The following is a 10,368-nucleotide window of genomic DNA, read 5'->3' on the forward strand; positions in this document are numbered from 1 at the left end:
AGACAAAAAGGGGGAAAAAAAAAAAGATTCTGTTTACGTGAAGCCCCAGAGGAGGCAAAACTGCTCCAGGTGACCGACAGAGGGGAGAGCCAAGTGGGTCCTGCAGCCGCTCATCTGGGCAGGAAGAGCTTATGCACAGGGCAGTGAAAGCAGGTGCCTTTCATTGCATGTAAATTTTATTTCAAACCCAACTCAATTCACAAAAGTAACCATGAGCCCACTCCAAAATCAACTGCCACAAGCACATTTTAATAACTGGAGGGGGAAGACTGAACGTGGAAATGGTGCAGGGAAGGCAGTTTTGTGGTTTTATATTCCTTGGCAACAAAGTTCTTTTCCTTGACTGTTCTCTCAAAACATGACCTTGGATGAGGCACCACTGCCACCCCGCCTTGGGCAGTGCTGGAGGGGCGCTCAGCAGCAGAGCTCAGACCCAGGCCCCCACTGAGCCTCACTGGCCGTGGTGTTTTTATCACATTGTTGCCTCAACACGTTTAAAAACTAATATATGTGTAGCTAAAAAAAAAAAAAAAATCACTAAAATCCCCATCATGGAAAATAGCCATGCCCAGCCCCATGCTCCCCGGACCAGACCCACTTTCAGCAGTTTTGGTGGCTTCTGGCATTTTCCTCTGTGTCTCAAAAAGTTATTTATGATGCTTCTCCCCTTCCTCCTGTTTTTTGGGTTTTTTTTAAGAAATTTATTTTTGGCTGCCTTGGGTCTTCATTGCTGCGCGCAGGCTTTCTCTAGTTGCAGCAAGCGGGAGCTACTCTTCGTTGCAGTGCGTGGTCTTCTCATTGCAGTGGCTTCTCCTGTTTCAGAGCACAGGCTCTAGGCGCAGGGGCTCAGTAGTTGTGGCTCGCAGGCTCAGTAGTTGTGGCAAACCGGCTTAGTTGCTCTGCGGCATGTGGGATCTTTCCCCACCAGGGCTGGAATCGGTGTCCCCTGCATTGGCAGGCGGATTCTTAACCACTTCGCCACCAGGGAAGTCCCTGAACATAAGTTATAATGAAGTAATTAATACTTCCGAGCGAGCATTCAAGCACACAAGAGAGAAGTCCAAGACCTTAAGAGAGGAACTGGGGTCCCTTAAGAGGGGGGGGGGCACCTGCCAGGGAAGACAGAGTTCGTGAAGAGAGGTGACGAACTCTGGGCCATCCAGTCGTGGACAGCTGTGGCCGAAGGACTCCATGGGGTGGGGGGCAGGTACCCAGGTCAGGTGAGGATGGCAGTGGACCAGGTGAGAGGTCAGTGCTGGACAAAAGGGGCGGGCTGCCCCCTCTCTCACCCAAAGAGCCCATGCAATTGGCCTGAGGTCCCGCAGCCAAGCAGGGACTAGGTCCCGGGTCCCCTCCGGGACCCAGTAGGACAACCTGGGTGGGGTAGATCCCAGCCCATCCATTCACCAAAAGAAATCCCACAGGGGGAAACCGGACGGCTCCTTCGCCCCAAAGGAAAAAAGAAGGCCCTGAAAGGCCGCTGGAGGAAGGGCCACCGGGACAGGTTGGCTTTAGGCGTGGGCACGCTAGGCTGCTCTCTGAGCATTAGAGGGCGGTGCTCACGTCCGAGGGCTCTGGCGGGTAGAAACCAGCCCAAGCCGGGAAGCACCACCACGTGGCGCGATCTCGGCTCGGGGCACTCTCCCGGGATGGGGGATGTGGGTGCCCGAGACCTCTCGGGGGGGCCCTAGGGGCCAGGTGCGTGCGGGGATCGCGCGGGGGAAGGGGGGCGGAGCCTGGAGGCCAGCCCTGGCGCTAGGGGCCTCGGGGGAGGGACACCGGCCCAGAGGCGAGGACTGGGGCGGGGCGCCTTCGCGCCCCCAAAAGAAGAGCGTGAACATGACCGAGTGCGTGCCCGTGCCCAGCTCCGAGCACGTCGCCGAGATCGTGGGTCGCCAGGGTGAGTGGCCGCCGTCGGGGGCGCCTCCCCGGGGGTCCCCTCGCGGCTCGCCCCAGGAGGGGCCACCCAGCCCAGCCCGCGGCTGGACACCAGACCCCGGCCACGCCCCGCGTGGGCTCGGGCCTCGGTGGCCGCCTGTGTGCCTTTGTCCTGCCGCTGGCCGCGGGAGAAAGTTGGGCGCAGCCCGCGCTCCTCCCCTCGGCGTTCCGGCCCCGCTGCCGCCTTTGTCTGGGCGCCTGCAGCCGGGAAAGGCCCCTGCGTGCAGCTCACTGCCCGGGCCCTGGGCCGCCACTGGTGGCATCCCGGGGATAAGGGGGCCGGGCTGGGCAGTGCCCGCTCCACACCCAAAACTGGCACGGGGCGGGTTCGCTCGGGTTTGGGGGGTCGCTGGGGCTGGGGGCGCGGGCGCTCCGGCAGTGTCGAGATAAGTTTGGCGGCACAGAGAGGGTGCATCGAGACTTGCCAGCCTGGGCACCCTGCTGGGGATGGGGAGCAGGACAGGATGAGAGAGGATCCCTACCGGGCTCTCCGCCCCCAGTCAGGGATTTGGGGGATGCACAAGGACCCCCCCCCGTAAAAGCCACTTTTGGGGTCCTGCCCCACAGCCCTCCCCTGGCCAGGTGGCCAGCAACAGACCCAGGGTGTGCGGGTCCCGGAGCGGCATTGTCGGAGTGTCCCTGTGGCTGCCCCATTGTTCTCTTTGTTAGAGAGCCAGGCTGAGATTTGCAGGGTGACATCAGGCCGGCGGCCGCTCATTGGCCCTGGAGCTGCGGGGCGGGCGGGCTGGAGGGTGGTGGGCAGTGCCCGGCCCAGCACACACCCACCCACCCTGTTAGCTGCCTGCCCACCAGCCTCAACTTTCTTGCCTTCCTGCCCGCACCTCCGGGCTCCCTGCTGCACAGCCAGGTTCTAGAACTTGGGGTGGGGCCTGGGCGGGGCTTGAGGTGGGGCTAGGGGTCCCTGCCTCTGGACCCTCAGTAACAGGAGCTAGAGAAGGGTGTTGAGAGGCTTGAGTCTCAAGGTGACCTGTCGTCCTAAGTGCCACGAGCAGAGGACCGCAGGGATGCCTTGGAGACCGCTCTCTACTAGTTCTGGGTGGGTGGGGCCAGGGGGTAGCAAGCCCTCTGGCTTCGGGCCCAGGTACGTTCAGTCATTCATTTGTCTTCCCCATGTGTGGACACAAGGAGGACCAGGCGTGGTGCTGGGCCCGGGGACCCGCTGTTAGGAATGGGAGCCGGGGGGAGGGGGACCCGTAAACCGTTCTCTGGGCCCTGCGGCTACCGGCAGGCACCACGAGACCACGACCGGACGTTTCCCCTCTGCCACCCAGTTGCCTCCTTCCTATTCAGGTCATCACCTTCTGCCGCCCCTGTCCCCAGTAACCTCACTGGGACCTGTAACAAGACAGCTGCTTCCCAGCTGAGTGTCCAGGAGCCTGTGGAGACTGAGGCTGGGGGCTGTCACCCGAGGTCACGAGACTGATCCACCTGGTGGTGGAGCCTGAGGACAAGTCCCATGTGAATGCGCGTGTCAGCCCCCCGGGGGTGCGGGCCGCAAGCAGGGGGCACCGATCCCTGGCCTACATGCTGAGCAGTCTGGTGGCTGGGTCGCCAGGCTCCACACTGACCACTGGTACCGCGTGTCCCTCTGGTACCCGCTGGTACCCAGGGTATCAGCCTGGGTTCCTGCGGATGGCAGACAGCAAGGCAGGCTCTGGGGGTCCCTGGGCCCTGACAGCTCTCCCTGCAGACTAGGGTGGCCCTGTGACTCTGAGCACAAGAGCCCCTCTCTGTGGCAGGGGGGAGAGCAGCTCCCTTGTCTTGGGGATTCTCAAGCCAGTTGCTGGTTCTTATCCCAGCACCGGGCCGGCACACTGTAGCCACCCCATGAGTGGGGTGCAGGGCACCAGGGAGGAGAGTACGAATGCCAGGACAGGTTGGCAACTGCAGCAGCCCTTGTGTCTCCCTACTCTAGAAGCATCTGTGGCTCCCAGTTTCTGCCACCAGTTCTCAAGCACAGCCTGGAGGACTCTGTGCTCTTCCTCCGGTTACCCACCCCGCTGTCCACCCTGTGCGTCCCTGGACATGGAACCTGTCCCCTGCTGTCCCTAGGGCAAGGGGCACGGCCTACCCTGAACTTATTATTTTCTGTCTGACCCCAGGCCCACGGCCACCCCCTTCTCTGGAGTGCAGGGTCAGGAGGTTCACCTGCCCGACCTCCTGTGCTGACGAGAGCCACAGACCCGGGCTCGCCCTTTCCTGGATACCCCCTTGCTGCTCTGTGAGCCTTGGTTTTCTCAGCCCTGAAATGGGTCCATGCACCTTCTGGGCACAGGCAGGAGATTATAGCCCCTGCGTTGCTCTCTCCTCTCAGAGGCCGAGGGGCCCAGAAGGTGCCCTGGACCCACTGAGAGGCAGCCTCAACCTGCCCTGAGGTGTCCCCCAGAGAGGATCCTGCAGCCTCGGGGCACAGACGGGGAGGGAGAGGCTGCAGGAGCGGAGGTGCCGCCAGAGCTGGTCGGCAGGGCCCAGATATGAGCCCTAGTCTCCTGGCTCTTCCTGCCCTGCAGGGAGCAGGGGTGAGTCAGGAGAGAACCTTCCACCTTCCAAAGCTCCAGGGTTGGGGGTGGTGGGGAGGTGGCCCCCTTCCACAAACAGGAAAAGTGGAAACTCAGAAGGGGCGGTGGAGAGCCTGTCACCCTAGCTGGTCATCAAATGTCAGGGGGCTGGCGCCCAGTTCCTTCTGAGACCCTCCCCTGCGCCCCCCGCCTTGCTGCCTTTGCCCCAGTTGGCAGAATGGCCGTGGGTGGGGTGGCCGGGGTTGGGTCTTCAGAGCCAGGCCTGGGTCTGCAGCACACTCGGCTCACGGTCGGGAGCGAGTGACCTGCCAGCCAGCCAGGGTCCCTTCCATCATCCCTCGCTCGCTGTTCTCTCCCTTGTGCGGGGCCCCACCCCTGTGGGACGCTGCAGGCCTGTCGGGGGCCCCTGCCTTGACGTTCTTACCTACCCACTGGGGGGCGTAGGAAGAACGGGGCCCCCGGGTGGCAGGTCACACCCTTCCGTGCCTGCACGGGGCTTTCCCTGGCCCTGTTTCACAGGTGAGCCAGCTTTGCCCCCAGACACCGTACTGTGACTCAGCCTCGCCCTGGGGACAGCACCCTGCTGTGTTGGGAGTGGCAGTATATCGGGCTGACTTGTCCCAGCCCTGGCCTGCTGGAACTCTGTCCCTGCTGTCCCCTTAGCCAGCGGTGCTCCCCCGGCACGCAGCCTCCTCCCCAGGGCGGCCCCTCAGCTCCCCGCACATGGCTTTGAGGTTCCCTTGATAAGTGTGGCCTGTGGTCACCACGTGGGCTCCTTTGGAGCAGAGCCCGTGTGGCCTGGTTCCCTGAATGCCCAGTGCAGGGGTGCCTGGACCCCAGTACAGGGTCACGAGCAATGGGAAGCAGGGCTGCCTGCATCTAGGCCCCCCGTGGGGACCCTTGGCCCTGCCCCTCTTGAGGAGGGTTCGGCTGCCATAGGGTGGGGCCTGCTGGGGCCTGGGGCAGTCAGCCACCTTCCCCGGTTATCTGAGTTGGAATCCTGGGGCAGGGCCCGGGAAGCTGCATTTCTGCTGCACCCACCAGTTGGCGGTAGCCCCAAGGATCACTCCTGGAAACCCAATTTCCTGCCTTGTGCAGTTCCACTCCCCCCCCCCCCCGCCAGGCTCTGCCACCTCTCAGGGTCTTAGCGTGGGTGGGGTTTGGGGGATAGTGGATGTCACAGCTGAAGTCTAGATGGTTAATTGGGCTCTACTTGGCCACTGAGGCCTCCATCCAAGGCTGCTCTCTGGGTCAGAGCAGGATGGGGGCCGGCAAGCGGGAAGCTGCAGGGTCCTTCCCCAGCCCTGACCTGCCCAGGGGTCCCTTCCCCACCGAGGCTCCCCCATGAGGACAGGCACCGGTCTGGGGCCACTCTCCAGTCTGTGGCCGGTCGGGTCCTGCCCCAAACCTGTGAGGCTGGGTGTGTTTCTGCCCTCCTTTGGCAGGTGAGGAAACTGAGGCATGGATGGTCCCTTGAGTGCCCAGGGCAGTCCCAGTCTGCCGGCCCTTACAACACAGTCCCCCAGCCTCGGGGAGTCCAGAAAGTCAGACTTAGGGTGTGAGGAGAAACTCTGAGAAGTGTGTGCTGGGGCCTGGCCCAGCATAGTCAGAGCGGGTTTCCTGGAAGAGAGGGTGCCGGGCTGTGATGTGATGCAGAGAAGGGAGAGGACGGTGGGGTGCAGCAGTGAGGATGACGTGACAAATGGGAAAGGTCAGGCGCAGGGGAACTGCAGGAGGGGCCTCCCCAGCCAAGTGGGGAGGAGACCATCCAGGCAGGAGTGGAGGCAGCCCAGGTCAGCAGCCACCGACGGGGAGGACACCGGGTGCAGTGGGGATGGCTGGGGGCCAGGACACGAGGCCGGGAGATGGGAGGAAAGCAGTGTCTCCCTGGGAGATTTCAGACCCCCACTCAGCTGGCCCCCTTTTATTCAGCCATGGATGGGGGGCTCCTGCCCTCTTTGCCTCCTCACCTCTTTGTGCTGGGGGTGAGGCTGCCCCCCGCCCAGGCCCCGTGTCTCTGACTTCCTTGGGGGCAGGCAGACAGCTCGTCCCGCTAACTTTGTATTTTCCCTCGCTGAGAAGTTAGCCACGCTGTTATACCGCTCAATGCCGCCCTCTGTTTGCACTGCAACAATATCCCTGTGTCCCTCTGGCGTCCCCAGAACTTGGGGGTGGGGGGTCCTCCCAGACTCCTGGGTCCGGACTCAAGATGTGTCAGAAGGCCCCTGGGTGGGGGGGTGAGTGTCAGGGCCCCGGGCCGGCCACGCCTGGTGTTTAGATGTCTCAGGGGCAGCTTCCAGTCGACCTCAGGAGGGCCGCCTAGGTGGTGGGAGAGGCACCCAGTCAAAGAACCTGCTCGACTGACCCTCTCCCCAACGGCCACCCTGGCCCCCTTCCGCAGGGTCAGCCCCCTAGCCCAGCCCAGCCCAGGCAGCAAAGATGAAGCCACAAGGTCGTGTCCCCGAGCTTCCCCTCAGAGGCTGGGACCACTGAGGGCCTTTGGAGGCGTCCTGATATGGGGCCCAGGATCTGCTCTTGGGGGAGGGTCACATGGTCAGGAAGAAGTCGTAGGCCATTTCCACAATCCGAGCCTCAGTTTCCCCTCCTGTCAGGGAGTTGGTGTTGGAGGGTCTGCATTAGTGTCCTAGATCTGGTAAAATGAACTGGATGGCTTGAAACTATAGAAATGAACCCTCACAGTTCTGCAAGGTGGAAATCAGGGTGTGGGCAGGACCATGCTCCCTCCAGGGGAGAATCTGTTCCAGCCTCTCCCCGGGCTTCTGGTGGTACTGACAGGCCTTGGCGTTCCTGGGCTTGTGTTTGTCTCACTCCAACCCTGGGCTCCGTCTTCACAGGGCCATCTTCTCTTGTGTCTTTACATGTCCCTCCTCTATAGTGACACTGGTCTTTGGATTCAGGGCCGCCCTAATCCAGCATGCCCTCACCCTAACTAATTACATCTGCAAAGATGTTATTTCCAAATAAGGTCACATTCTGACATTCCAGGTGGACATGGATTTGGGGGGACGCCTTTCAACCTAAAACAGGGTCCCTCCTTGCCTTTGGGACAATCCCCCTGTTACAGAGCCAGGGGTTGCAGGACCAGAGTGGACACTGACGCCCAAGGTTGGAGGGAGGGACGCCGAGTGCCTGAGATCACAGCCCGAAGGTGGGGCCTCCTAACCCAGCACACTGGCTGGCCCCTGCAGCTGCTGCCCAGGAGGGGCTGTCCTGGGGAGGGGTCCCTGCCCTCACTGTGTCTCCCCCTCCCCCACCACAGGGTGCAAGATCAAGGCTCTGCGCGCCAAGACGAACACGTACATCAAGACACCGGTGCGTGGGGAGGAGCCGGTCTTTATCGTGACCGGCCGCAAAGAGGACGTGGAGATGGCCAAGCGTGAGATCCTGTCGGCCGCCGAGCACTTCTCCGTGATCCGCGCCACGCGCAGCAAGGCAGGCGGGCTGCCCGGTACCGCGCAGGGCCCGCCCAACCTGCCGGGACAGACCACCATCCAGGTGCGCGTGCCCTACCGCGTGGTGGGGCTGGTGGTGGGCCCCAAGGGCGCCACCATCAAGCGCATCCAGCAACGGACGCACACGTACATCGTGACGCCCGGGCGCGACAAGGAGCCGGTGTTTGCTGTGACGGGCATGCCCGAGAACGTGGACCGGGCGCGCGAGGAGATCGAGGCCCACATCACGCTGCGCACGGGAGCCTTCACTGACACTGGCCCCGACAGCGACTTCCACTCCAACGGCACCGACGTCTGCCTGGACCTGCTCGGGGCAGCCGCGGGCCTCTGGGCCAAGGCCCCCAACCCGGGCCGCCGGCCCCCCGCGCCCACGGCCAGCCTCCGGGGGGACGCTGCTCTGGGCACCCCGGGGGGCCCCGAGGCCTTCTATGCGGGCGGCCGAGGGGGGCCGACCATCCCGGTGCCGGACGCGGACCCCACCAGCCCCTACGGCACCTCGGGCAACGGAGGCTTCACCTTCGGTGGGGACGGTCCGGGGGCCCCCGCGGGGCCACCCGCCCCCGAGGACTGCGACTTCGGCTTCGACTTCCTGGCGCTGGACCTGATCGTGCCCACCGCGGCCACCATCTGGGCGCCCTTTGAGCGGGCCCCGCCCCTGCCCGCCTTCAAAAAAACCTAGTCTTCCAGATACAAGAGTTAGAGTTCAGGATACCCCAATTCCAGGCTTTTCCACAAGCCAGGTGCTGTCGGCATCGGGGCTACACCGAAAGGTGGTCCAGCCAGGTCCCCTTTTCCTGAAGCTCAGGACCTGACATCCCAGGGGACAACCAGCCATGGGGATGGCTATGACCCATGTGGAGGGGATGGTGCCAGGGGGTCACTTCCTAGGGCATCTGCCCGCCTCTGTGGTGTGTGTGGGACCCCCATCTCCAGTAGGACGGGGTCCACCTGACATTGTACAGACAGGGAAACAGGTATGCAAACCTTCGTCCCAGGATGACTCCTAACACCTACCAGTCCCCAAAGAACATCTGAGCGATGAGCCACAGGTGGTGTCCCCCTGTCACCTAGTTGGGAGCAGAGGACCATGGTCCGTGGGGCTGCTGGACACATCTCTTCGGGACTGGGATTGGCCTGGAGTCGAGGACTGGGGGACCGTGGGTTGCACCGTGGTCAGCTGGCGGTTGGCACGAAAGTTCCAAAGGTGGGGAAGGAAGCGCTGCAGTGTGTGTAGGACGGGGTGTGGTGAGAGGGAGGGGCCCAGGACTGCTCCAGGGACAAACCCAGGGGCTAGGTGACCACAGGCTGCTGGCTTGAGGAATGGGCAATGAGGGGTCTGGGGGACAGCCCGCTAGGAAAGCTAGGAAGGCATAGCAGAGCAGCCTGGAGGGCTTCCAGGAGGAGGCCAGGGGCTTGGGATGACAGGAGCGTCTGATGGGGCAACAGGGATGGAGAGGAAGTAGCCAGAGATGGACAGGGCACCCCACGAGCGAGTGACGGCCACACCAGATCTTCCAACTGAGAGTAGTAGCCCCAGGCTGCAGGGCCACAGGTGGGTCTCAGGAAGGGCCACATACACGCAGGGTTCCAGCCCAGCCCTGCTGGAATTTCCCCATCTGTAAAATGGGCATACACCTGGGACTTCCCTGGCGGGCCAGTGGTTGAGACTCCATGCTTCCACTGCAGAGGGACGGGTTTGATCCCTGGTCGGGGAGCTAAGATCTCACATGCCGCACAGTGTGCCTCAAAAGCAACAAAAGAATGGGGATACACCTAGGTACAAGCAGCCAGCTCTGATGAGGAGTGCATTGATTCGTGGCCCCCAAAAGATACACCCCTGGAACCTGTGGATGGGAGCTTACAAAAGGGTATTTGCGGGGACTTCCCTGGAGGCGCAGCGGTTAAGAATCCGCCTGCCAATGTAGGGGACACGGGTTCGAGCCCTGGTCTGGGGAGATCCCACGTGCCACGGAGCAATTAAGCCCGCGCGCCACAGCTACTGAGCCTGTGCTCTAGAGCCCGCGAGCTGCAACTACTGAGACCGTGAGCCACAGCTACTGAAGCCCATGTGCCTAGAGCCCGTGCTCTGCAACAAGAGAAGCCACCGCAATGAGAAGCCTGCGCACCGCAACGAAGAGCAGCTCCCACTCGCCGCAGCTAGAGAAAGCCTGCACGCAGCAACGAAGACCCAACGCAGCCAAAATAAATAAATAAAAATTTTTAAAAAGGGTCTTCGCAGATGTAATTAAGAATCTTGAGATGAGATCATCCTGAATTAGGTTGGCCCTAAATCTAATGTCCTTATAAGAGACGGAGGAGGAGAGTCAGACACAGAGGGTGAAGACGGAGGCAGAGGCTAGGGTGATGCAGCCTCAAGGGATGCCTGGGGCCACCACAAGCTGGAAGAGGTCGGAAGA

At 62.2% G+C, this 10,368-nt stretch overlaps 1 protein-coding gene across 1 annotated transcript; it reads left to right on the forward strand.

Annotated features, from left to right (window-relative positions):
• The first annotated feature begins 1,827 nt into the window (after positions 1-1,827).
• On the forward strand, positions 1,828-8,630 carry MEX3D (mex-3 RNA binding family member D). The gene is made up of 2 exons (XM_024739997.1): positions 1,828-1,900; positions 7,759-8,630. The coding sequence occupies exons 1-2, from the start codon at positions 1,840-1,842 to the stop codon at positions 8,628-8,630; spliced, it is 933 nt and encodes a 310-aa protein (XP_024595765.1). The 5' UTR covers positions 1,828-1,839.
• Positions 8,631-10,368: the final 1,738 nt, after the last annotated feature.

Source organism: Neophocaena asiaeorientalis, unplaced genomic scaffold, assembly GCF_003031525.2.
Source record: "Neophocaena asiaeorientalis asiaeorientalis breed wild unplaced genomic scaffold, Neophocaena_asiaeorientalis_V1.1 scaffold469, whole genome shotgun sequence".
Taxonomy (NCBI): Eukaryota; Metazoa; Chordata; class Mammalia; order Artiodactyla; family Phocoenidae; genus Neophocaena; species Neophocaena asiaeorientalis.

Bases quoted from the DNA above. Each gene is read 5' to 3' on its own strand.
- MEX3D (XM_024739997.1), top strand. From the start codon at position 1,840: ATGACCGAGTGCGTGCCCGTGCCCAGCTCCGAGCACGTCGCCGAGATC. The intron at 1,901-7,758 runs GTGAGTGGCCGC...CCCCCACCACAG, and splicing joins CGAGATCGTGGGTCGCCAGG to GGTGCAAGATCAAGGCTCTG.